General features: G+C 51.8%; 2 protein-coding genes across 6 annotated transcripts in view; one reads left to right on the top strand and one right to left on the bottom strand.

Annotated features, from left to right (window-relative positions):
• Nucleotides 1-222: 222 nt before the first annotated feature.
• CLK3 (CDC like kinase 3) lies at nucleotides 223-15,104 on the top strand. Of its 2 annotated transcripts, none has more exons than XM_039856630.1 (13): nucleotides 223-1,112; nucleotides 4,483-4,634; nucleotides 5,279-5,495; nucleotides 7,377-7,473; nucleotides 7,750-7,816; nucleotides 10,258-10,374; nucleotides 11,133-11,299; nucleotides 12,503-12,597; nucleotides 12,689-12,818; nucleotides 13,072-13,154; nucleotides 13,586-13,665; nucleotides 13,931-14,021; nucleotides 14,682-15,104. In XM_039856630.1, the coding sequence occupies exons 1-13, from the start codon at nucleotides 690-692 to the stop codon at nucleotides 14,856-14,858; spliced, it is 1,896 nt and encodes a 631-aa protein (XP_039712564.1). In that variant the 5' UTR covers nucleotides 223-689; the 3' UTR covers nucleotides 14,859-15,104. The 2 variants fall into 2 exon arrangements, with proteins under 2 accessions (XP_039712564.1, XP_039712565.1); XM_039856631.1 differs by having other exon boundaries at nucleotides 1,067-1,150; nucleotides 14,682-15,095.
• A 467-nt stretch (nucleotides 15,105-15,571) lies between these two features.
• Nucleotides 15,572-26,979, bottom strand: part of EDC3 (enhancer of mRNA decapping 3) — a 62,139-nt gene continuing 50,731 nt past the window's right edge. For all 4 annotated transcript variants that reach the window (XM_039856635.1, XM_039856634.1, XM_039856633.1 and 1 more), the window contains exons 5-7: nucleotides 24,123-24,276; nucleotides 20,304-20,521; nucleotides 15,572-18,026 (exon numbers count right to left, since the gene is read on the bottom strand). In XM_039856635.1, the coding sequence (XP_039712569.1) occupies nucleotides 17,692-18,026; nucleotides 20,304-20,521; nucleotides 24,123-24,276 (707 nt within the window). In that variant the 3' untranslated portion in view covers nucleotides 15,572-17,691. The remainder of the gene's footprint in view (nucleotides 18,027-20,303; nucleotides 20,522-24,122; nucleotides 24,277-26,979) is intronic.

Raw genomic sequence — 26,979 nt, 5'->3', positions numbered from 1 at the left:
GGGAGGGGGTGTGGCGTGGGGGGGCGGGGAAAACCTGGCTGCCCCGGCGGCCTGGCTCCGCGAAGGGGCGGGGCCTGGTGGGATGCCCTAGCCCTCCCACTTTAGCTCTGGCGTGGCTTGGTGTCAATTAGGCGCCCCCCCGCCCCCTCCGCCGGCTTGGCTAAGCTACGCCAAGCGGAAGCCCGGGGGCGTGGACGCTCGCAAACCGTGAGGTCTCCCAAAGGGCCCGACCTTGGTTTAGAAAATGGAGTCTCGTTATCCCGTCCCGACTAAGCACGGGACAGTGGGTGGGTTTTGATCCAGGGGTGGTCGAATGGAACTTAGAGGAGAAATGGCCTGCGGGGCTTGACTGCGACAGCGCGCGGGGTCTATTAACTGAGAAAAGGATGTCCGTTTGCTGCATTGCTCATGGTATATGAGATCCCCTTCCCCCAGCGGCTCCGCCCACAGGGTTCTCCCCACAAACCGCTCGGCGTGCCCGCGGGCGCTGGGCGTGCCGCCTTGGCTTTACAAACCTCCCCCTCCCCAAAGAGAACGTGGTCTGGTTTGCTTCTTTCACGTAAGCGGGAGTCGTGACAGCCTCCCGGAGCCGCCGACCGCGCACAGACCTCCGTCGTCTTTGGCGCCCTCTGGGGCCCCGGACTGGCGCTCGAGGTCTGCTGGGTCTTCACAGAGGCGACCGCGCAACAATGCCCTCCTCCCCGCTCACAGGAATGGGGTGGCGGGCGGGGTCCGGGTGGCAGAGCGGGCCGAGCCCGCCGGCCCGGTCGCAGCTGCACCTTTCGGCTCCCAGTGCCCGCCGGCCAGGGACGTTGCCCCTGTTAAGTCTTGGGGGCCTAAGTGCGTCGCGACACGGCGGGCAGCAGGCCGGGGACGTCCCCTCGGCCCTCACGGAACGAGTCTCCTCTGAAGCCGCCCGGACCCGGGCTGAGAAGGCGGGTCCTCCAGAGCCTTCGAGACGGGACCTAGAGCGGCCCGGCCACTGCGCTGGGACTGGTGACGGCTGCGTCACGCGAGGGGCGGGGCCGCCGCGGGCGGAGGCTGGAGCCGGAAGCGGAAGAGGCGCTCGGAGCGGGGAGTGGGGCCTAGCCGCAGCCAGAGCCTGGGAGACGGTGAGTGAGGTCCCGGGTCCGCGGTGGCGGCGGCGGGGGTGAGTCGGCGGGGTCGGTGCGCCAGGTGCGGGTACCCGGGCTCCGGGCTCGGTCTCAGCCTAGTCCCTTTTTTCCTCCTCGGCCATCTCAGGCCGCGACCCCGACCTCTCACCCCTGACCCGTCGCTTCTACCTCGGAGGGCGGTCACCACAGTCCCGACCTCTCGGTCCCTCGTTGTAGGAGTCCCAGCCTGAGCGGTCACTGAGCCTCCTGCAGGGATCCGGTTTCTGCTTTGCACCTGCCCACGGAATGGGGTTGGGTGCTACCTCGACTAGCTTGGAGGAGCTTTCAGACCCCTCCCCTGTCCCCGGCTCGAGGCTTGGTCCGCAGTCTCCTCCCCGCGCGGGCTGGAGTTTGATTCTGGCCCAGGCTGGCGTTCCCTCCGTCCCCCTGGGTCTTCCCCTCGTCGCCATTGGCGGCGGTTACAGGGGACGGGGCTCTTGAAATCTCTGGGACCCGGGGCGTCAGGAAAGGCCGCGAGCGAGGGCCGCAGGCCCCCGCATGTTTTGTTATGATGGAGCCGCTCCAGCCCGGGGGAAGGGCCAAGTCAAGTTGACAGCACTAATGCCTGAGCAGCTCCCGGTCCGGGAGTCTCTGTGCTTTAGTTCCGGGTGCGGGTGCTCTGGTGTGGAGCTGGGGTGGGAACCGCCTGAGCCAGGCCCCCGTCGAGGCGGAGTTGGCGGCCTTCCAGCTTCCCTCCTCCATGCCCTTGAAAAGGAGGAGCGTTTCACCCGGAGGTGGCTGCTTGCAAGGTGGCAGGTTTGAGATTGCAGTGGTGGAGCAGCGTCAGCCAAAAATAACCATGGGGCGCTCCGGTGGCTGGGATCCGAGAGGGCCGTTGCTGACCTGGCTGGCTGCTTTTCTTGTCAGTCCAGTTCTCTGGCCAGGAACAGCAACTGAAAAGCCAACTAGGCCTGTGCTCAGAGGAAAGCTGGCATCCTCCCCCAGGTTTCCTTCATATTACTTTTTTCTTCATTGTGCGGAGCAGAGCCTTCTGGAGCATAATTGTGGCCCTTAGCTTCTTTAAACCGCCCGTTTCCTGGGGTGCCAGAGAATCCGAGATAATCGGTTATAAATGGGCCTTAGAACCTTGGCTGGGAAGATAATAAGGGGCATCAGGTAGTCCCAGTACTTCACCTGCATAGAATGTGTCGAAGAAGAGTTTATTTCCTCTGTGATTGCTTTGTACGTGGTACTTTATAGCTTGTCATCTCCTTTGCCAAGTGGGTTGGGAGGTGTTATCTCTATTTTCCAGGTATGGTAACTAAGGCCTGGAGTGACTTGGTCATGAGGCCAGTAAGTGGCAGCACTGGGATTTAGTTCAGGGTTTTCTACCCAGGGCTCTCTCCCCTCTGATCCCTTGGAAAAGACTTATAATATTAAACGCTTCAAGGTGTTACACTCAGAGGTGTTACCTGGATACTTTTTAATGTTGTTAATGAAAAATTGCCTTCAGTACTTCTCGTGAACCAAGACCTGTGCTAGGCATTTAACATAAAGGCACACACTAGGCGTGTTACTTAAAGAAGTAACATAATGTAACCCTGTAAGAAATACTATCCCCTTGTTGCAAGAGGGAGCTGAAGGTCAGAATAGTTTAATAACTTGTCTAAAGGCACACAGCTAGAAGTGACAGTGCCAAAATTCAGATCGGCATCTGACTGAAGCTGTGTTCTTTCCACTAATGTGAACATGTGTGGACATAAGAATTTTTTAGGTACCAGGAGGGAGTCTTTGGCCTGGTGTGAACTAGACAATGTCCCCAAGCTCTGGTGCTTTGTCTGCCCAGTGAGGATGGGCAGGGCCTCTGTCCTGGCCACTTGAGCATCTTCCATGTCACTTACTGTCTTCATTCCATAACTTGGGTGCTTTACACAGGGTAATTGCAGGAAAACAGTGAAACATTAGTCAGCTGATCATCAAAACAAAAATAGTCTAAGTACTTGAGGAGCTGTACTTGAGGAGTTGTTGGTGATTTTACATAGTATTTATCTTCAAGGATTGCTGGGGCCTGGACTTCCAGGTAGACAGGGGAAGACACCTACTTGTGGGGAAATTGAGGGCAGCGCTTTTCTCAGGATCATGGAGAAGCTCCCAGGGTTTTGTTCAGATATGCTTCACTGCCTTGCTTATCTATCCAAGGGGAGCTGTTTGATTCTGCTCTTCTTATAGACTCTTCTCATGAGATGGGCAGTCTCAGTGTTTTTGTCCAAAAATGTGCTTGTTCAGGCTAGCCCAGGAGGTTGGTCAGCTGAATGGTAAGGCTAGCCATGGTCTCTGGCCCAGCCTTTTCATGGAGGCATTGTCAAGGTTTTGAGTGTGGGTGGAATATGGTGCTGGCCTCACATAGCTGTCTTTCTCAGCTGGTGGCTGATCCAGCCTGACAATTTCCTGTAGCGGATATAATTTCCTGCTGAACAGGATAGCGAGGTGGGCCCTTTTGGCCTGCTTCCCCAAGCATACCACCCTGAGATCGGCATAGGAGAAGGGTACTGGAGCAGGGTACTGGAGCAGGGGATCTAGAAGAGTGGAGAGTCGAATAGAGGCAAGGCAGTGCCTGGCATGGTTGGTACCACAGGCGGTCTGAGGGTGCTAAATGGGCCTCAAGCAAGACACTCGGATGCTCTGAGGACTCTGGAATCTTTACTGGTACTGAGCCCTAGTGTAGACTAGCAAGGGTTAGCCAGACTCTCAGGTGGACTATGTTTGTGAGGGAATGTTTGTGAGACCCTGTTCACCTTTTTCTCCAAGGGCCGGTCTTCTCATTTCTGCCCAACTTGTGGTCCTTGCTCCCTTGAGTGAGGTTCAGTTTAGGGCCTCCTCAAGCCAATAGGGCTTCTCAACTTAAGTACTTTCACCCTTTGTTTCTGTGTGTTGGCATCAATTCCAACAGCTGACTCTGGCCTCTAGGTTGAGAGAACAGGTGCTTCATAGTACCCCACAGACAGGCAGGAGGGAATTGAGCACAGGAGACTCCCCTTTCTCCTGGGCCTTGGTCTCTTGTGATGGGTTCACTAGCCCCCCCTATGTTCCACCTCAGCACCTGTCCTGGCTCTCTTGGTTCCCCAAGTGCTCAGGCCACCAGGCCAGTGATGCTGTGCTGGGGAGGCAGCTATTTGTTTGTTCACTGGCAGAGAAGGGTGTTACCCATTGTCTGCTCTTTGAGCAGTGTGACCTCAGAGTTCTTCTTCACTTCATAAACCCCTGGGAGGGGCTGCCCCTGAACAGAACAATGGGCCTCTTCAGGAGCATCTAGGCTGCCCAGGCAGCCCCATGGCTGGAGGTTGGCTGGCTGCATGTTTAGCAGGATTTTCCATTTCTCATGGCCTAGATGCATCACTGTAAGCGATACCGCTCCCCTGAGCCAGACCCGTACCTGAGCTACCGATGGAAGAGGAGGAGGTCTTACAGTCGGGAGCACGAAGGGAGACTGCGATACCCGTCTCGAAGGGAGCCTCCGCCCCGGAGATCTCGGTCCAGAAGGTGAGGGGGAACTAGATCAGAAGGAAGAGCTCCTTCCCTCAGTCAGGCTAGGGAGACAGTCTGGAGACTTGTGGCAGCGCTGACTTCCTTCAGGTGACTGCCACCTCTGCCTGGCTGCATCTAGATCACTGCCCTGTCTTCTTTGGGCTCCTCCCTGATCTCACCTGCATTCCTTGGCCTAAGTGTTTGCTGCCTTCCTTGCCACCCCTTCTTTCTCTGTCCTTGAGTCTTCCTTCTCCCAACACATTCTCCCATTTCCTAATCCAGCACCTCACCTGCTAACCTCTTGAGACTTCCTCAGTGGGGATTAGAAAAATAACCTCAGCCCTTTCCAGAGGTTGGTCCCTGGTCCTGTCTCAGCCCCCAGATGACAGAGAGCTCTGCCACCATGCTCACCTTCCCCAGGGCTCTGCCTCCTGTGGCACTGGAGGGATGCTGTCAATAGCCGAGGTTCTGGAGGTTGGACTTCACACATACACACTTCCCCAACCCTTCTTCCCCCAGTGTGGGTGCCTCTGCTCCAACAGGCTACCCTTGTGAGCCCTTTGCAGGAGCCCCACCACATTCTCTTATCTGGTAGCAGGAACCTGGCTGGTGGGAGGAAGGGCCTCGTCTGACCGGTGTCTCCATTCCTCTCTTGGCAGCCACGACCGCCTGCCCTACCAGAGGCGATACCGGGAACGCCGAGACAGTGACACATACCGGTGTGAAGAGCGGAGCCCATCCTTTGGAGAGGACTGCTATGGATCTTCACGTTCCCATCATCGTCGGCGGTCACGAGAGAGGGAGCCATACCGGACCCGCAAGCACGCCCACCACTGCCACAAACGCCGCACCAGGTCTTGTAGCAGCGCCTCCTCGGTGAGTGGTGGCCAGAGTGTGCTGGCTGGGGCTTCAAGGCCTCATCTCTTTCTAGCCTTCTCTCAGGCTGGCTGGTCTGGGTGAGTACTGCCAGCCCTGCACATGTGCATTTGGTATGTGTGTGTGCGTGTGTGTGTGTATGTGTTGTCTGGTCTAGGTACAAGGCTGAGCAGAGGGCCTGGCTCCTCTATCTTCTGGCCCATTGACAGTGGCAGCTGTAGGGGCTCTGGTTCCGGCGCTGGCTAGTCCCTGGCCTGTCTGTGTCTCCACATTGCTCTAGGCACAGGCTGCATGGGTTCAAGTGGCCAGGGACACTTCTTAGGGATCCTATTAGAGTTGCTGGTATATGGTCTGGAGCTATATGACCTGGTTCTTCCCACCTAGAGATTGCCTCCACACGTAACTGAATGCTCTGACGTGTGGAATGCACCCACTTCTGCAGTCTCACCTCCACACCCCTCCCCAAAGGCCCGGAGGCTGGAGTGCCTACGGGTAGGGGAGGGTCCGCCTGTCACTCAACTCAGACTGGTGGCATCACTTACGACCTCCAGCCAGGCCCTCTTTAGCCTTGCCTCTTTGCATGGCAAGGGGGACAAGCTGCCTCTGTGATGGGACATGTAAAGAAATGACAGAAAGGCCTACAGCCCTAGGCCTTGTCCAGTTGCAGGCCACATGCCATGAGCAGGGCCTGCTGGTGTTCCTAGCATGCAAGGTTCTGTAGATCTCTGCTGAGACCAAGAGCCCACACTGCATTCAGACCTTTGGGAAGGAAAACGCGCTGTGTCTCTGAGGTTATTTGCTGTCTTCTCCCCATTCCTCTTCCCTTCCTTACTCCCGCCCCCCAGCCATGAGGCCACTGAGGAGGAGTGATGGAACCAGTGGAGGGGTCAAGCATCTTCTCTGCCTGACTCTACAGTGACTTCTTTGAGTGGCCATGGGTTGCGGGTTTACTGTGCCGGCGCCCAGCATGACCTGGTGGCCTCTCTGCACACTGCCACACACTGCCACAGGAGGGCAGTGCAGAGGTGTGTGACTCTGCTTCTCTTTTTGGTGCCCTCTGTCATCACGAGGCTTTGGATGGCCCTGGCCTGTGAGTAGCATGGGTGCCAAGGCCAGGGTAGGAGCTGGCTTGGGGCCTTTGTGGGCCATCGTGGTAGGAGACCTGGAGGTTGACCAGCCCAGAGGATTCTGGGCTCCTTACTTGCTTGAAGCTGTTGGCATAAGGGCTGCTGATAGAAGGCCGTTTCTGGTGGTGTTGTTAAGTCTGGCCACGGATGCCGTCTGGGGTAGCATCTTTGCTCTCAGTAGCAGCTGTCGGGTATGTGCAGGGCTGCGTGGGCAAACAGGCAAGCAAGGACAGGCTGGGTATTCTGCAGCTGAACCCAGAGTAGCCTCTGACCATTCTGAATGATCGGACCTAGGCTGAGCCAGCCACCTTCTTGCGCCGTTTTCACTGCGTCTCCACCCTGGCTGAAGCGTCATGGGAGGGCCCGGGAGGGGAAGACTCAGTGGAGGAGGGAGTCGGCTCTCTGGCTCTCCGCACCGCCCAGCTGGTCCCCTCAGGAGCAGAGGCTGGTCGTCTTTCTGAGCATTTGCGGCACCCTTCTCTTAGATAATGTCCGAGTTTTCTTTACATACCTGTAGCTGTTTTTACTTTTCTGTTTTTGAAGTCAGTTTGTGTCTTGACGTGTCCCTTGCAATATCCCTATCGTTATATATGCTGTGTGCCTTATGAAATGCTGGGATCTGGAAAATCCAACCAACCAACCCACCGGCTCCTCACCGTCTCCACCTCTGCCTTTGACTGACACCTCAATCTGTCAATCGGAACCGCCTACCATGCGATTGGTCGGATGGCGTTTCGGGGGGCGGTGCATGCAGAGAAGCCAACAGAGCAGTAAGCGCAGCAGCCGGAGTGTGGAAGATGACAAGGAGGGCCACCTGGTGTGCCGGATCGGCGATTGGCTCCAAGAGCGATGTACAGCCACCTTTCGTAAAACTTTACCTCTCTACTTTCTACCCCCTTGTTAGACCAGACCTCTCCTGCCTGGAGGGGCCTCTAGTGCGCGTGGCGCCTTAGTGGGGCCACCAGTAATTGCCTGAATGACACAAACGCTAGCAACTTCTGTTTTTAAGAGTGTAGCAGTGAGAGAGAAACCTTTTTTGTTTTTGAGAATTTGAATGCTGTGAACTTGCAGGAGCTGCCGCCCCTCTTCCTTCCAGACCCTCATGCCCCGCTTCTTTTCTCTTCTAGATGAGATTGTGGGGAACCTGGGCGAAGGCACCTTTGGCAAGGTGGTGGAGTGCTTGGACCATGCCAGGTGAGCAAGCTTCCTGGGAAGCAGTGGCCTGAGGTTCTTAAAGTTGGTGGCAGTCAGAGCGTAACCTTATCCTTTTTCTTTTTGAAGGGTAGCACCAAAGCAGGGTTCTGACCTGCATATTTCAGGGTTTTGCTGATTCCCTGAATTTGGGAGACACTGCTGAGTGGGGTTCCACAGGCATGTGGCATGCCTGCTCAAGAATTACTGGTCAGTGAAATTGCTGGCCTGCCCAATTTCTCCACTTTCCCAGGGTGGTGGAGGTGAATATCAGAACAGGGCCAAGGCCCTGGCTCTTCTGTGGCTGGATCTGCTCCCTGTGGGCTTGGGCAGGAGTAGAGAGTACTGCTGAGCCCAGCCCAAGAATTAGCCTCCGCCCTCTAGAGCAGTGGTCCCCAACCTTTTTGGCAGCAGGGACCCTTGCTCCTAATAGGATCTAATGCCTAATGTTCTGAGGTGGAGCTGAGGCGGTGATGCTAGTGCTGGGGAGTGGCTGCAAATACAGATGAGGCTTTGCTTCCTCGCCCTGCCCGCTGCTCACCACCTGATGTGCGGCCCAGTTCCTAACAGGCCAAGGACTGGCACCAGTCTGGGGCCCCAGGGTAGGGGACCCCTGCTCTAGAGGTCTGCCTGAGAGGCTGTGCTGGTCTCAGTAGGCCAGTGCCTTCTCCAGTGTGGCCAGGGTTGAGCGTGGTCCCCTTTGAGTGTGCTCACGTAGAGCATGATATACCTGTGTTGGTTGGGGTGCTGCTGGAGGCCCCTTGCTCCCTTCCAGGCTGAACATTAGAACACTTTTGTCCTCTTGCAATTCCTTAAGACCAGAAACCTTGCCTCCTCTGCCATAGGCTGAGTGGCCACTGTCTCCCTGACTTAATGGCCCTCTCTTAGGTTTGGCACTCTAGCTACAATGTCCTTAGCTGTCTTAGCTGTCTCAGTTGAGCCATGTGGTGCCCATATGTGACTCTTCCAGTAGTTTAGAAATGAAGAAACATGCTCAGGGTTTGCCCATATTCCCTTGCTGTTGAATGGTGGAGTGGGGTTCCACTGTACTGCAGTGCTCCCTTGTTCAGAGGAGTGCTTAGAGGGGACAATTAGACCCGGTAGTCCAGCTGGCCATGGGGCCCCAAGAAAAAAATAGTGATGGTGACTGAGAGGAAGGCTTCCCAGGCTCCCAGTTCCTATTTAAATACCCCTTTGACTCAAGAGGTTAGGGTTGGTACCAGTAGGCATAGGGATGTATAGACTGTACTGTGACTGGAGAGGGATGAGGCAGATCTGAGAGCTGTGGCACATCGGGGCAGCTGAGCTTTCTAGGCTGTGCCACTTTTAGTACCTAGAGGGAAGTCACTAAGGGGCAGGCATAGGGCTCGGGACTTTCAGGGGGTCCAAAGGGAGTCATCTAGTGGGGTCGTTTTGAAGAGGCAGGATTCAGCCTAGCAAAAGGAGGGGACTTAACCTCAGAACCATCCAGCCCTGATAGTGGCTGTCTGTGAAAGTGATGAGCTCTTTGTGTTGAGGGTTGGAATGCCATTGAGGGATCCTGTTCTAGGATGAGGCTGGTGGCCTTTCCTGCCTTTCCTGCCCTAAAAATCTGGGAAAATGGGATAGGGAGAGAAAAGCAGGGTATGCTGTAGAAGATGCCTCTGCCCTGGGGCCTGTAAGGCTTTCTGTAGGCACCAAGGCCAGCTTCCCAGAGGCTTCAGAGGCCACACCCTTGTGGGCTAGGGCTTCTTACTCCAATTCCCCAGCTGGCATTTGAACTCTGGCTTTCCTTTCTAGCCTCAATTGGTTTCCTTCTCTGCTGGCATCTTTCCACGAAGCGGGGGGAGGGGAAGTGTAGAGCAGGAATTGTTAAAAATCTTCAGTGGTCTCTGATAATGCTGTGGCTGGTAGGCTGGCAGGCAGGACTAGAGGGGGGTGTGGTAAAGAGCGCAGTCTTTGGCCTCCCAGTGAGGGGTCCCTACTCCTGGCACCTCTTACCAGGCTGAAACCCCTTAAATTCCACCCTGAAATCCCCATACCAGGGGGGAGCCATTTGCCCAGAGTTGTAGACATGCTCAGGAAGTTCAGGAAGTTCAAGAGGTACTGAAAGAGGGTGCTGTGTGGACAGCCTGGCAGGGGTCAGGCTGACTGGCCTACATACAGGTTGGGTTACTGAGTGACCAATCACTGGGGCTGGTGTTGGTCAGCAGGACGGGCCTCTCTCCTCCTCTGCTCACTCTTCCCTAGGGGCTGGCAGTAGCTGAGATCATAAAAGCCTAAGGTGGCACAGATGCCAAGGGAGCCTGCCGGGGCCGGCTGGGTGTCAAGTATTTGCTCTCCTTGGAGCAGGCCCTGTTCCTGGAGTCCAGAGTGGTGTCTGCCAGGAGTTGCTGGGTTGGGGTGGAGGGTAGGGGGTTTGGGCAGTTTCTCATGAGAACCTTTGTTTCTTTCTCCGGTTGCAGAGGGAAGTCTCAGGTTGCCTTGAAGATCATCCGCAATGTGGGCAAGTACCGGGAGGCTGCCCGGCTAGAAATCAATGTTCTCAAAAAAATCAAGGAGAAGGACAAAGAAAACAAGTTGTGAGTGTCAGCAAGGAATGGGAGGAAAGCATTCACTGGGGACAGCATCCTCTCCAGCCCCAACTGTCTGGACCCCCTGGGACTGAGCAGTGTCCTCTCACCTGGTTAGCACCCTGCCTTCTCCCTACACCCAGAGCCAGGAGTTGGGCAAGTGAGTCTTGCTGGAAGGAGGCTTTGGAATTCAGTCTAGGCTCCACCACGACCAGCTCTGAGTTCAGAGGCAGGCCTCACAGTCATGCATTTGTGGATTGGGGGCCTCGTTGGGTGTGGTGGGCATTAGACAAGATATAAACCAGAAGCTGTTTGGGGCTCTTGCATGGTCAGACACCCAAAGGAGAGCTGCCTCTAGCACACAGGTGCTGAGCCCTGCAGACTTGGGAAGTTCCACTGAGGGAGTTGAAAAAGGCACTGCTAGTCTTGTGGCATGTCCTGGCATTATTCCATCTTTTTTGGAAGTTATCATTATAATTTACCATATCATTAAGTAGATAAGGCAGGAGACCTCAGACCAGAATGGCTCCCGACCCCTTCACAGCAGGAAGTTCAGACCTTGCTCTGAGCTGATCTAGGTGATGGCTGGTGGGGAGATGTGCTCTTGCTGTTAACTGATTCTCTTTCTTTGTGTGTATCTGCATCCTGGTGTGTGACCCAGTGGCCTGGGAGGGAGTGGGGACTGGCTTCATCTGAGGGAAGGGGTGAGGCAGCCAGCCCCCTCCCCTCAACACAGAGCCTGATTCCCACCCATCCTTCTCTCCCAGCCTGTGCGTCTTGATGTCTGATTGGTTCAACTTCCACGGTCACATGTGCATCGCTTTTGAGCTCCTGGGCAAGAACACCTTTGAGTTCCTGAAGGAGAATAACTTCCAGCCTTACCCCTTACCACATGTCCGGCACATGGCCTACCAGCTCTGCCACGCCCTTAGATGTAAGTGTCCATCATCAAATGGAACGTGAGTGGTCACATACCTGGCAGGAAAGTTACCTGGTAGTCTTGCTGGCCCCCATTCACTCCAGCATATTGCTAAGCATTTTGCTGCGCCTGAGACATACCAAGGCCCTTTTGACTAAAAGGCCTTCAAGTATGAATCTGTGTAGATGGAGAGGCAGCCTCTATCAGAGGCTTTCTGAGCTAACCTCTGCTCCAGGCACTCAGGAAGAGGGCCGATGCTCTAGAATTCTCCCAGCTACCAATCCTGCTTGCACTTTCCTGCAAAGGATGAAAAGTTCCAAGTGACCTGGGTGATCCCAGCCATAGCTCCTGTCCACACAGACACCCTCACTACCACTTCCCATCTCCAGCATGTTTGCTGGTGTTCATGCTCAACACTATAGGATTTGCAGTGGTTAGAGGACAGCGAAGCTCCTTGGAGGGGAGGTAGATAGACCTCGAGCAGGGTCTGCGTAGAATGAGGGGACAGGGAAGAGTGCTCCAAGCAAGGTGTGCCAGCTCAGTGATGGCCTAGAGCCTGGCATGTGTTCAGTCTGGTGAAAGAGGGCCCATGTTGGGGAGAGGTGGGCTACACTGCTGTGAGGGTCCTGAGTGCCAGATGGGAGCCTGGAGCCTGAAAGTGATGAGTGGCAGGGCACCACTATTAGTGGGACAGTGATTGGAGGAAAAAGGATTTCTTGCCTAGGACTAGGGATGAGGAGAGGTAGGGCTGGCTTTATGGGTGGTCCTGTGCTTGGTTTAATGTTCTCTTGCCACCAGCTTGACATTCTTAAGCTTCAGAGTAAGGGGACCTGCATTTTCATTTTGCCTTGGGCCCCACAAATGATGTAGCTGGTGCTGGGGAGAGGGAACCTCCCCAAGGCAGATGCTGCAACTTTGCTGAGAGACAGGCTGAGGAGGCCTGCGCCCTGCAGAGGTAGAGGGAGATATTTTGAATGGAGTCACCCCTGCCTTCTCATCTGAAGTATCCAAAACCTCCAAGGTCCCCAGCACAGAGAACCTTTAAGAGGGAAGCCAGTGCAGAAGCAGAGCTCGGGTTTGCTCCTTTGGCCCACTGCTGAGGTTACAGCGTGAGGGGCTCTGGCAGACTGGTCTTGGAGGACAGATCTGGCCTACAGTTGGTAGGAGCCAGAGAAGAAGCCCAGGTTCTTAGTCTGCTTCCCTCTCCTGTCTCTCCAGTTCTACATGAAAACCAACTGACCCACACAGACTTGAAGCCAGAGAACATCCTGTTTGTGAATTCTGAGTTTGAAACCCTCTACAATGAGCACAAGGTATGGTGGACGGAGGGCAAGGCCCCACTCCAAGGCTGGGTTTACCCACTAGGACAGAGTCTTGACCTGGCTCTCCTTCCTCGCCTCTCAGAGCTGTGAGGAGAAGTCAGTGAAGAACACCAGCATCCGCGTGGCTGACTTTGGCAGTGCTACCTTTGACCACGAGCATCACACAACCATTGTGGCCACTCGTCACTACCGCCCACCTGAGGTGATCCTTGGTGAGTGACAGTATAGCCCCCAACCAAGATAAAGTGTGCAGTTGCTGGGAGGGAATGAATAGAGGAAGTGATGTACCTGCTGCCACCCAGGGCCAGTGTCATGGGTCACTGTGGTTGTCAACTTGACCTTACTGAGAAAGGGAACTTGGGATGTAGGCAAGAGACCTGCCAGCCGGTGTGGCAGCTGCCCTGTGACCTCTAGGCTGGGAGCACAAAGCTCAATCTCATAGCTTTTCTCCATCTTAACTTTCAGAGCTGGGCTGGGCACAGCCCTGTGACGTATGGAGCATTGGCTGCATTCTCTTTGAGTACTACCGAGGCTTCACACTTTTCCAGGTAAGGCCCCTTCCCGCTTTGTTCTCACTACCCTGAGTGCTGATATTCTGATACACCATAGGGTCCTGGTGTGGGAAGCCCTTCTTAAGCCCACCAATCAGCATGTTGTGAGATTCAGACTCTTGAGGGTTGTAGATGCTTAGGGGAAGGCAGAGGTCAGGGTAGCTGAAGCAGTCAGCGAGTCTTAAGCTTAGCCACCAAGGATGGAGGACTGGGGCCAGAGGAGTGAGCATTCGAGGAAAGAGGCACATGAGTGAGGGTGTGGAGATGAGCTGGGGTAGGTTATGTTCTGGGTAGAGAGTGAGGAATGTAGCAGGCTACCACAAGGCCAAAGCTGGGAAGGTACTTGCCTATCTTTTTTGTCCCTTATTCTTCTTGAGGGACTGAAGCTGGTAGTGACCCCCGCTTGCTCTATCCCTGACTTTCTATAGACCCATGAAAACCGAGAGCATTTGGTGATGATGGAGAAAATCCTAGGGCCCATCCCATCACACATGATTCACCGTACCAGGTAAGGAGCCTGGCCTAGGGGCCTTTCCCATCTTGGCTATGGGTCAGCAAGCTACTAGGATAAGTCTTTGCAGAATGTTCCATGGCTCCTCCAGGCTCATAGCAGCCTTCACTGTATGCTTGAGTGGCCTCGCAAACCTGCTGCCCAGAGCCTCCTGCCCTGCTGAGTCAGCCCAGGATCCCGTCTGGCTTTCCTGCCATTCCTTAGGCTGCTGCTGTCTCCCCCACCCCCCACTCAAGACTTGACCCCCTCCCTTCATTTTCAGGAAGCAGAAATATTTCTACAAAGGGGGCTTGGTTTGGGATGAGAACAGCTCTGATGGCCGGTATGTGAAGGAGAACTGCAAACCTCTGAAGGTCAGTTTCTGGCTTCCCCCAGCTCAACTCATGCCAAGGAGACCCCAGGCACTGGGCACACATACAGCAGAGAGACAGGCCAGGCAGCTAAAGGCTGCCCCCTCGCTCCAGCTGTATGGGAGGCTGCACTCAAGGCTGCTGGGTGCTGGCAGTGGGTGCTTCTTGCAAACTGCCCCAGAGGGGTCCTTAGCCCTACCCCTTCCCCACAAGGTGGCTATGAATATAATTGGAAGAGCCAAGTATCAGAGACCCTGCTGCTTCCTGTCCCCCTCTTCTCTCAATTTTGGGAAAAACTAGGCAGGACTGAGGTGAGGGGGAGGGAAGACCTAGACATGGCCAGGAAGCCTCTATCAACTGCATTTGGTGCTCGGACAGTGAATTTCACAGAGGTGATTTCTGCTCACCTGTCAGGACTTTTGCATGTGGGGGCAAAGGCACCAAACCAGCAAGACACCCAATAGCCCGACAAGTTCAGAGCAAAATGCTATAACAGGCATGAAAAGGAGGGTGCTGCTCATTGTCCAAGAGGGCAGAAGTAGTTCTCCAGGAGGCATCACTACCTCCTCAACCCATGCAGCAAGTCTTCCCAGAGGCTGGGGGACCTGCTGTGGCTTCCCATGACCCTGCCATCACACTGAGGCACCTTGTGTCCCTGAGCAGAGTTACATGCTTCAAGACTCCCTGGAGCACGTGCAGCTGTTTGACCTGATGAGGAGGATGTTAGAATTTGATCCTGCCCAGCGCATCACACTGGCGGAGGCCCTGCTGCACCCCTTCTTTGCTGGCCTGACCCCTGAGGAGCGGTCCTTCCACACCAGCCGCAACCCCAGCAGATGACAGGCACAGGCCACCACATGAGGAGATGGAGAGTGGGACTGGGCTGCCCAGCCCCTTTTCTCCAACCTCTAACCACCGGGCCCCAGGGCCAGAGCCACCCAACGAACAGTGCAATGTGAAGGAAGGCAGGAGCCTACTGGGGAGGAGACTTGATGCCCGGCTGCCAGAAAGCACAGATTTGACCTAAGCTATTTATATGTTGTAAAGTTATAATAAAGTGTTTCTTACTGTTTGTAACCCCTGGTACCAGTGTGTCCGTCTCCAGGCTCCTTGCCTTCTCCCTTCTGTATTAATAAAGTCTTTCTTAGCAGTTCAGCTTGTGGAGAGCTAAGTGACCCGGGCCAGGCACATAAGGCCTAGCCAGTGAAAACATCAGAAACTGGGGTGTCCCTCTGGGCCCAGGAGAAGAGCAGTTCTAGCCCTGAGGTGCTTTCTGAACTGTGCTAGAAGGCACCTGGGCCTTGTCCTGTACCTGTTCCCCTGCTGTACCTCTTGGCACTATGGAATCTTAAGGGAAATGGCCCGCTGCAGTTTTCCAGGCAGCATCTGGTTTTACTTATCTGTCCAGCCCTATTACTGGCTAGGACTTCAGGCAGTATGCGCCCAACAACTATAGCTTACTGAAGGCTGTCAGGCATAGGACAGCTTCTAGGGCTGGGGTGGCAGTACCTTACTGCAGCCTATAGAGCAAAATTTACCACAGAGCACAAGACTCCCATCATTCAGCTTTATTTTAGTGCTGGTTTTTGGTTCCCCAAGAACTGTATGAGTGATAGTCTTGACTACCTGACTGGGGCCCCTTGGGGACTGGGCACTGTGGGCAGGATATCTCTGAATAGAACCAAAGATAGATAAAGGAATCATGCTTTAATACCACCCAGGAAGGCTCAGACTGAGGGCAGAAAGAAGCTCCAGAGCCACCAGGGGAGGAAAAAAAGGTTTGGGCACAAACTCCTAGTGGCTCCGCAACACGGCCGTCATCCCCAGGGCCACTGCTACTTACTGGAGTGAGCAGTCTTTTGGGCCAGGGTTCTTCGAGCTCATTTGCCACTGTACCCAATCAGGGAGCCTCACAGCATCAGCAGGCAGCCAAAGCCTGTTTAATGGTTGCTTACTGAAATGCCTGTAATCCAGCACTGCTCCTTAGATTATGGCCCTGCCTCTAAAGAGAGGACCCCATCTTAGGAGCTGCTTGGCCCTGAGAGTGAGCAGAGGCTCAGGGAGGGATACACAGCACAGAGCTCACAGTCTCTGGCCCTCCCACTGCTGTAGACAATTTGACATTTGAGGGAGGATGGGAGGAAAGGAGGGACCAGCCCTCTCTGCCCTGCCTCATCTGCTCCTGGCTGTGCTCTTATACAGAAAATGACAAGTAGACTGAAACCCATGGTACCATGGCCTACCTACCCTGTGTCCATGATCCCTGGCAAGCCTTCACATTCACTCCCTTCATCATAATAGGTGGGCACAGAGCTGAAGGAAGCCTGAGCCCTGAAAAAGGCTTTAAAGCCTTTTGCGAGGGCTGCTGCCAGGCAGAGGTGGCACCTGTTCTACCAGCCTCCAGGGCTTAGGCCTGCCATGGTCCAAAAGCTTAGTGCCTTAGGATCTGAGCTGCAGTGTGTTCCTGTGACTGAGCCTCCCCAGCTAGCTCATCCAGAACTAGCCTCATTTTGGCATCTCTGAGACAGGGTGCTGGCCCTAAGCCTGCTCATCTAGAGTGGACAATCAAAAAGGGTTCAAATCCAGACACTAAGAACTGGGGTGGAGCCCAGACAGGGGAGGGACATGCACCCTGCTCTGGGATGACACCTATAGAAGACCACTTTAGGGGAAGGGCAGGGGTACGTATGTCTAGGAAAGGAAGTAGGGGGAGTGGTGGCCTAGGACAGAAGCACCAGGGAGCCTCTTCTGGCTCAGCACCAGGCCCCCACCGGGGGCCTCCCTAACACTGAACATTAAAGCTGTACCCTGAGGGGCTCTGGCCCCAGACTAAGCAAATGCTCAGTCCCCAGCGAGAGAGGGTATGGGTTTAGGGGACACTACTGGCAAGAATGGGCACTGTGGTCCTACAGTAACAATCTTATACTAACTGTGCTGAAAGCAACAGAAAAACAGTATAAAATTCCAGTACAGTAAAACCATCCCAATGCCACCCCACTTCCCTGCGTTTTTGAGTGATGGGAGTGGGAAGGAAGAAGGACCTTTGGAAAAAATCCCAGCATAAAACTTGGATCAGCTCAGGAGAAAGGGTCAAAAGCCCCCAAAACAACTCTGGTGGGGCTCAAAGCCTCCTCACAGCCCTCAAAATGAATGGAGAGTGCAAGTGTGCCCTCTAGGGAACAGCTGCAGTGCAGCCAGGTGCACATGATGCAGAGGAAGGGCTGTCCAGCTGGGGAAATGAGGCAGTAGGGGAGGGAGGAAGACAAAGCCACAAGCTCTGAAATAGAGCAAGTACAGGCCCCTAAACAGGACCTACCCCACCCTGCAAGGCTCTTGTCCAGGCCCAGTGGCTGTAAACCTGAAACACAGTCTGTGAACTGCCTAAGTCTGTAAACAAAGCCCCACTGGCCAGTGGGGCCGAGTGCAGAGATGCTGGAGCCACTGTACACTCAGCCTGCTACCTGCCCCACAAGCCTGGTGGGAAAGCCTTTCCTGGCTAAGGGCAAGTGACAGGTCAGCTTTAAATATGATCTGTTCTCTCACAGAAGAAACAAACCCAAAAGAGAAAAAATTTAACAAGGTCCATGAAGCTTCACATCCTTAAGGCGTTTGTTGTCAAGTTCAGTATCACCAGCAGCAGGGGATTACAGGGTCCAGCCTGCCCAGAGCCCCTCTAGGCAGAATGCAGTGGGATGACAAACTTGCAGCCAAAGGGTGAGTGGTAGTTGATGCCCACCTCCTGGAATACCTGCTGGGGAATGCCGATGTCACACAAATAGACGCGGCCTGCATGCTCTCCCAGTGGCAGAGGCAGGCCGAGAGCCAGTGACCACTTGGCATCGATGCCCTGTTCAACTTCATGCACAGGAGGATCTATGCTGAGTACTGGTGCCCGGTTCTGGTTGGCCCAGGCCACAGCCGCCTTGTACCAGGGCTGATCCCGCAGGAAGGCGTTTTCAGGGCAATCCAGGCAGTTGATCACGAGGTCCACGGGGCTAGTGGGTAGATCTGCAGGTGGAAAGAAGGCCATCCGAAAATCTCTATAAGCAGAGTGCAGCCATGGCAGGGACTAGAACCCAAGTGGCCCCTCAAGTGTCTTGTTCAGACACCACTCCAATGCCTTTCCATAGGCTAGCCTTCTAAGGTTGGGCCAGGACTCAGGTCTCAGGAGTTCCAAGGCTTAGACTGGCTGCGTGCTAGAGACCAAGGGCTTATCAACCCAATGGACCACTGTCCTCATGGAGCTCCCAGGCTAAAGCAATGTCCTGCTGGGTATGCAGAGCTTCTCAGAGCACAAGGCCCTCACCTCCTTTGCACATCTAATTCACTCCCAGGGTAAATTATAAGCTCTGGGAAGGCGGGGTCTACTGCCCAGTCAGCTCTCACAGGGAGACTGCTATTTGCCGACTAGCCCTAGAAGTGTGAGCAGGCTCAATTATTCTACTCTGGGCTGGCCTCTGTTGCTATTCTCATGGAAATGGGTCCTCCTTACAGCCCAACCTTAAAAATGGGGAGAGAACCTATCGCTTTTCCCAGGCATTTAAAAAGGCTTTTCTGCTCTAAGTAGGCCTCTGGGACAGTATAAGAACATTAAGAATATAAGACTTGACTAGCCTAAGAACTTAAAACTGAGAATAGCAGAAATTGGACTAAAGTCAGGGTCAGCCTCCTCAGGCTTGCCTCCTGGCATAGCTGGGATAGGAAGGCTTTGGGGCAGCCGGAGAAAGATTTGCCTGGAATGGGCATCGTGTTATAGTTATCAAGAGAGGGAACTCACACCAGGCACCCTTCCCAGCTCTCAGCCTAAAGTAATACTTCTCAGAGACCCACAGCTCCTTTACTTAGGACAGGCCACCATGGGTCTGTGTGCTCATAGGCACCTGGCCTGAGAATTAGGAGACTGAGGTTCTGGCTCAGGCTCTAGCCCCAGCTTGCCATTGGTCACCAAGCAAGGCCCTTTCTTTAGACCATATTTGTTCACCCCACTTCTCCCCTATTCTTACTTACCCACTCCAATCAGACTTTACCCCCGCCACTCCATGTGAAACTGCTACTGTCAAGAGCATCAGGGGATTGCTTCCACACTGCTAAATCCAGTAGCCAATTCTCAATCTTCATTTGAACTTAACCCAGAATTGCTTACTGACACAGCTCATCACACTCTACTATCCTCACTTGCCTTTCAGGTACCAGACCCTTCTGGTTTTCCTCCTCCTTCACTGACCAACCACTCTTTCCCTTTCTCCTTAGCAGATCTCTCAACTCCCTGACTCCAAAACAAAGACTCAGTCTCACGACTTCTCTATCTACCCTCTCTTCCTAGGAGATATCTTGTCCAGGCTCATTATGGCTTTAAATACCAACTACACACTTTTAATTCCAGAATGGATCCCTTCACTTAAGTCCAGACTCATCTACATATCAATCAACATTTCCACCTGCATATCCAGCGGCATCTCTAACTGAGCTGTTCTTTCTCCCCCAAGTCATCCCATTTCAGTGACTCAGGCCAAAGACCTTAAAGTCACTCTTAACCCTTCTCTTTCTCTCATTCCCTACATCCAATCTGGAGACCCTATCTTCATGATTCAGAAACTTTCACCACCGTTCACCACTTCTTAGCCACTGTCTTAGCCACCATCATCTCATTCTCCAATTTATCACAGCCTCTTAAACACCTCCCTTTGTAAGCCTATAGTTTACTCTCAGGCCAGGATGATCGTTTGGAACCTGAGTTGGATTATATCTTCTACTTCATCTTCTAGTGACTCTCCATCTAGCCCAGTAAAAGTTCAAACCTTTACAGTGATCCACAGGCCCTTTATGACCTGACCCTGAAATGTCTAAGTCTGCTATTCTTCACCCAACCCTCCAACATTCACTATCTCCCTTCCATGCTTTGTCTCCATAAAAATCACTACCATCTTACCTATTAGAGATGTTACTTATCATCTCTTCAACTGTTTTAACTAGAATGTTAAGCTCCAGGGAAGCATGGATTTAATAAAAAAATCTATTGCCCTATCCCCAGTGTCAGGAACAGTGCCTGTTCCATAAATGTTTGTGAAATGAATAAGTGGGTCCCCCACTTTCCATCTGAGTAGTGGGAGAAGGAGGGTGAAGGGATGGGAAGCAGGCAAATAGACACCAGAGATAATTCCAGCATGTATGAAGACTCTTTACACTCATGGTGCTTTTCCCCCTGTCACCACTGGGTGGTACCATAAGATCATCAAATTACCAAGGAAAGAGGTGGCCTCAGCCCAGCCCTGTGCAGGTGCTCACCTTTGAGGCTAGACACTTGTTGGCCTTGGGTCTTGCAGAAGAGAGACAGCTCGTTTGTGATAGATTCTAGCATCTTGACAAAGTTGGGCAGGAAGAGGATGACCTGGACATCATGGTTGGCTAGGTGCCTTCCACAGCTGATACCCTGAGCCCCCTTTACGTGGGGCCCACACAGCAGGGCCACTGTAGGCCTCTGATGAATATTTTTGGGATTCAACCTGGAAAAGGGGTAAAGATGCATTATCGGCTGAAGATCTGGCAATTCCTTGCACTCTAAACCAAATGAGTGCCTCAGCACCCGTTCTCAGAATTCTTGATAGCCCCAGGTTCCAGAGGGGGCCAAAATCTACTTCAGGACAGGTCTACAGGGTGGCATTCTCATTGTCCCAGACCCCAGTGTCATCTGCTGGGTTCTCTCGCTAGGTTGTTCACCTACAGCTTGTTCCATATAACACTGTTGCCAGGATACTGCTTTCTGACCAAGAACACTTGCTATTCTCACGGTATGAACCTATTAGCTCCAAACTCTACTTAACAAAGATGCTTTTCCACCTCTGCAGCCTTCTTGTTTTTTTTTTTTTTTTTTCCCAAGATGCCTGCTTCACGGCAGCAAGGCTGGTCTCATTATTCTCTCCTGCACTTGTAAAGCTTTCTTGCTTCTGCTCAGTGTCTCCTGTCCAGAAAGCCCTCTGCATGTCAGATTCTATCCTACCTTTTCTTTGAGATCCAGCTCAAGGCTCGTCTCTTCTAGGATTACTCTGGTTCAACTCCTAAGAGACTCCCAGCAAGTACCAACCAGGATAGTTCTAAACTGTCCACAGTTTCTAGTCCAAGTTCTCTTATTCAGTTGCCAAGTAAGCTTCAATAAAGGTAACGCTGTAGATACTAACAGTACCTATATCATAGGATGCTGTGCAGATTAATGGATGTACTGAGAACAGAGTCCAACACAAAGTGCTCAACTGGCGTTAGCACCATTATAGCACTGGTCACAGAGGAGGCAGCAGGCTCGGGGAGACCCAGCCTCCTAGGCTGGCAGCTGCCTTGGACACCCACTTCCTGATGAAGTCACTTTCAGTTTCCTGCCATTCAAAGCTGAGAACTCCCTGGTCTCTGAGAAGCCACAAGTAAGGAGATTTGCAAGATTAGCCCTGGAGCTGTGCCCAACTCACAGGCCATGCGGTCTGCCTGAAGGGCAAGAAGGTAGAGGGAGACAGCCAGCCAGAAACAGGTCCCTGATGAGGCAGTAACAGTAACTTACTGGTCTCCCTAAAGGAGAAAGAGGACAGCTGCTGTCTGGCAAAGAGGAAATTCCTGCCCTCCAAATAAATTTGGGGAATTTAGCAACATACTCTACATATACACCAAATCATTCACTTCCCAGACTATGTTTGCATCTTAAAAGAAACATGATGAGTACTCTTCCCTTCAGACAGACACTGTAGAGTTCTGGCATCTGACTCATCCATGTCTTTCCCTCTCACAAAAGCATCCCCCATCAGAGGACTCAAAGCAGACCATGGCACCCACATACCCAACAGCCAGGGGTAGAGTACAGACATTGGAGACCTGGCTCCACCACTCACTAGCAAGGTGACACGGGCAAGTCTTTCAGCTCTCTTTGCCTTAGCTCATTCATCTTACAATGCTGAAGTTATGAAGATCAAATTCAATGCTGCTGTGAAAATACAGTGAAAAACTGCATGGTATTTGACATACACAAAAATGATTACTAGCTGTGGTTATCCTTCTCAAAGGAAAACTAGCAACTGCTACAAAGGACAGGAGGTGGCCCTTCTAAGTTCAGATAGGCACAAAAACAGCCTGCCCCAAGAAGCTGGCTAGAGAGGAATGTGATTTTGTAGGGACATTCGGATCCTCTTCCGAAAACTACTAATTCTGGGAAGCCACTTAGGCAGTCACAGAACCAAGGGCCAGCTTGCACTACACTTCCTCCTTTGGGGGTTCTCCACTGGTTCTTCCCTGGCACAGGACAGGCCAGGGATCTAGCATGGTTGAGAAGCAGGCCTAAATCAAAGGGAAAGGTGGAACAATCACCCCCCCCCAAATCTACAGGGCAAGGGGAGTGGGGGAGCAAGAAGAGGAAATCTCACATCCAGCTTGGATCACTTTAGATCCCACTCTCCCACAAGGTTGCCAAAGTCCTCCTCTCTATTGACAAATCCAGCAGACGCTTGTCAACTCTAATTGTGCTTGATCTCTCAGCTGTACCACTGACCATTCCTTTATTCTTCAAACACTATTTCTTTGGTTCTGAAGCACTATCTTTCAGTTCTCTTATCTCTCTGGCTTTCTTTCTCAGCCATTTTGGAAGGCTTCTCATCTCTTAACTATGCTTTTAATGCTGATATTCCCCAGAATTCTACCCTAGGCCCGTTCCTCCTTTTACATCCTCTCTTTAGAGGATCTTATCTGCTCTTCTACCATCTATGAGCTGATGACTTCCAGATCTCCTTCTGCTCAGATTTTTTTCTAAACTTCAGATCCAGATTGCTAATGGTCTATCTAGCTATCTCACAGGCCTCCCAAACTTAACATATCCAAAACAAGATCCACTATCTCCCACAAACATACTCCTCCTCTTCCCATGTTCCCTATCACAGTGAATGTGATTACTATCCAACCAGGTGTACATGCTGGAAAGCTTCAAGTTCAGTGACCACAGACATTCTATTTTCTATCACCCCCATATTAATTCCATGACCCTCCTACTGTTGATTTTATCTTTAAACTCCCCACCCCCCACACACACTTATCTCCACTTCTCTGATCCCTACTCCCTGGTTGGGGTCACCATCATTTGGTTCCAGGCTCAGTTTTCTGTTAGTTTCCTAACTGGTCTCACTGCCTCCAGTCTTGCCTCCACTCAATCTACTCAGCCAAAGTCATTTTTGTTTAAAACGCAAGACTAATCATGTCACAGCCCTACTGAAATCCCTTTAGCAGCTCCCTTACTGCTCAGTTGCAGCAAAGCCCTACTTTCCAGCCACACTGAATGACTTTTGGATCCCTACCACTTCCATGGTCTCTTAATTCTTTCTGTTCTTGGCACATACTACACCCTAGATCCAGACTACTTTCCCCCTTCCTGCTTGCCCATTAATTCCTCCTTGTTCTGCAGGACTCAGCTTAGATGCCCTGCTCTAAGAAGGGTAACTGGCTTCTCCAGCCTGGAGTAGAAATGTGGCTTGCTAGAGAATCTTGTTTCCTCTACAAGGGCATGGTACTTTCTAAAGAGCTCACTTGGCTATAGGGTGGGAGCATATTTTATTCTTTTTTGTATCCCTAGTCCTAGCACAAGATCTGGTACATGATATCAGTAAATGTCTACAACTAAAGTTAAGCACTGCTCCTGATATATGAACCCAAAGGGCAGGTGAAAAGGTACCAAACTCCAGCTCTCCCACCCAGTTGTTAGGGTGGTCCTAGAAGTTCTCAGGTATGGAACTCAAGAGATTTGTATCCCAGCCCCTTTGAGTGAATGACAAGTGCCGAAGGCCAGGTCTCTGAAGGTTCTTAGAAGGCAGGTCTGTGACAGTAGCAGTCTCAAAGCCAGCTGTTATCAGGAAAGAAAGGGTTAAAGGGTGGCTTGCTGAGGGAAGAATGAGGACTTCCAGAAGAGGGCTAAGAGAGGCAAACAAAAACCTTGCAGCATCCAGGAAAGTGGCTTCATAGAGGTGTTCCCATTAGTTGAGCAGCAGCTATCTGATGAACTTCTCTTGCGTGAGGCACGGTGGTGGGGCCCCAGCAAAGTACTACCACCCCACACTTGGCTCCCAATAGTCTAGAGGCATTTACCTGTTGGGTCCTCCAAGCAGGGTCAGTGCCATCTGACTGGCACACACGCCTGTCATCTCCAGTCTCCGCTCCAGTGTCAAACCATGCTTTTCAGCCACAGACAACAGCTTTTTATGTAGCTCATAGGAAACACTTGGGACAACCAGGCCAGAGTCTGCAATCCAACAGGAGGTGAGGAGAGAAAAGGATAGCGATTATAGGAAACCAGGTCCACAAATGGGTGTATTCCTAGTCCTAGCACAAGACCTGGTACATGGTATCAGTAAATGTACCATGTACAAATCCAGGATTCTGTGAAAGCCAAGATGTTAAGACTGACTCTGCCCTCACCCATCTGCCTCATCTGCGACTGAGGCATACTATGTAGACCCCCAGAGCCTCAAGCAGTGGATACAGAACTGAGTAACAACTTGTTCAAGCTACCATATGGAGTGGGGTTGAACTTAAGCTCTCTTAGCAGCTTATCTTTCATCATGAAGGCCAGATTCACCAAGATATATTTGGTACTACCAAGAAAAGGCCAGCACAAAGCATGGAACAACCACCTATTAACCACATTAGGAGATAGCATGCTTGTCTCAAAGTGGGAGAAAGTCTGTCCCAGTAGCGGGGTTCTCCTCACAAGCAGTCCCCTTATCCTTCCCTAGAAGTGGAATAGACACTACCTAACCCTTCTGACCCTCTAGTCCTGCTATTCGATTTCAAGGCAGGATGATTCACTGATCCCATTCTGTTCCCTACTTCCTCTTCCTCCTCTTCTCTTCTATTTAGCTCTTTCTCTTTGCTTAAGAAATTCAACTAGCAACTTGTTTTCTCATGTAATTTGTCATTTTCTCCCCATATGGGGTGAACGTGACCCATTACTCATACCACAGGGAAACAGTACACAGAAAGTAACCCATGGCTTGCTTTAAGCTATTCAGAAGAATCCTGCACATTTTATTCTCCATAAATAAAGAGAACTCTATAAAGGTTAGAGAGAATCAGTCATTGAAAGTACATCATGGAAAGTACTTGGTTTTATAAGATCAAAATCTGCAATAGCTGCTACACTTGAAAAAGTCTACAGTACTATATGTATCAGTATCAACACACCAGGTGCCATTTCAGGGCCCAGAAAACCAGGACAGGAAACAGCAAAATCGAAAATTAAGATCTGTAATGAGCAGCTTTTGCCTTGACAACAAATGCTATCTCAAAAATGCTAAAAGTCACTGGGAACAGACCCTTTGCAAAGAGCCCCATCTGGCCTCACTGGCTCACAGACTAACGAACAAGATTCCCATTAGCAAGTCATCGTGGACTGCATGGAACTAGTTGTCTGGACAGATCAGATGCTTTTTTAGATCCTGTGTCCTCATCTATACTGGAATGTAAACTCCTCAAAGTAGGGAAAGAGGCCTTTTACTTCTTGGGCCCCCACCTCTTCAACTTGTCTTAGCTATATTTATCAACAGAGGTGAGTTCGTTCACATCAGATACTCAAACCTATAAGTGATGCAAACCTAGTGCTATTTCGGTCTGGCCGAACTCTAAGGTGGAAGTTCATCATCATCCTATCGGTTCCAGGGCCTTGTATAAAAAAAACTTGTCTTTTTTACTGATTGTTTCAAGAGAAATTTCTTGAGGTTCTATCAGGTGTCTAATTTTGTCTACAGATTCTTAAAATCACACAAAATGAGGTTAGGGCTATACATTTTAACAACAAGAATCTAAACACAAAGACTGAACCTAAAGCCTCCAGGTCTGTATCTTCTCAAGGGAAGGTCAAAGAATAATAATTTAATGTAACGATGATAATAAAATAAAAATATCTACACATTAAAATTAACACTATCTTCTTGGTTAATGGAGCCCCTCTATCTGCCTGAGTCCTATCCTGCCTTGGGCAGAGACAACAGTGTCACCAGGAACAATTGTCGCAACCAAGGTGCCTGGAGCATGATGGCAGTTGGAGTCCAAGGTAAAGGTAAAGGGGTGAACTCTATAGGGGCAAGATCATGGGAGGCCTTGTGGACCCTAATCAAGAGTATTAGGTGTATTTAGGCTTCTCGTAATGAATTCTCCTTTCAGAGATAACTTGATACCAAACTGTATTTAGTGGTAGCTTTAATGTAAATCTGCAGGGACTGTCTGTACATTGTAGGTCTGAGAGGGTATTAATTTACCAGTGGTTTTATACTCCAAAAAAGGACCAGTGTGATATCACCACCCAATTGGGTGACCAGCACAGAATGAAATTAAAATTCAAATTCCTAGATAAATCCCTATACCCATGAAATAGCTGTGCTGCTTATTGATAAGACATGGAGTTTTTTTCCTCTGCCTCTTTCTGATAAGCCAGTCTGACTGGTTGGACTTTGTGTGTAAATGTTGAAAAGAAGCGTTTTGTGGTGCTTGCACATTCCTTTTAGAGAATCAGTACAGTGGAGTCTTAGACCCTGCAACAGCAGACTGAGCAAAAGAAATTCCTGGCCTCGTCTTTCCCTGAGCTACAGAATGTGCCAATTCATCAGCAGTGCCCCTTCCTCCCCAACGCAGATCAGTGAGGAGATAGTAATAGCCACACAGTGTCCAGCTGCAGCATCTAGCCAGCCTGGGTGGGATAAGCTCTCCTCTCCCTGTACCGTGAGTTTTATATTTTTAGAGAGAGGCAGCAGAAAGTGAGGTCTGCTCCCAGAGAGCCCTCAGAATGGGAGAGGGGGCACCTGTACACACAGCACAAGACCTAGACCTGGAAAGCCAGCTTGATTGTAGGGTGGCAGGCTCAAGTCTCGCTGCTCTGACCCATTTTCAATTCAGCAGTAAGAACAAGTAGGTGAAGAGATGCATGGACTTCAGGGAAACTCTCCCTTGC

This window comes from Pteropus medius, unplaced genomic scaffold (assembly GCF_902729225.1).
Source record: "Pteropus medius unplaced genomic scaffold, Ma_sr-lr_union100, whole genome shotgun sequence".
In the NCBI taxonomy this organism is placed as follows: Eukaryota; Metazoa; Chordata; class Mammalia; order Chiroptera; family Pteropodidae; genus Pteropus; species Pteropus medius.
The sequence above is the reverse complement of the archived record's forward strand: the minus strand, read 5'-3'. Positions and strand labels throughout refer to the sequence as shown.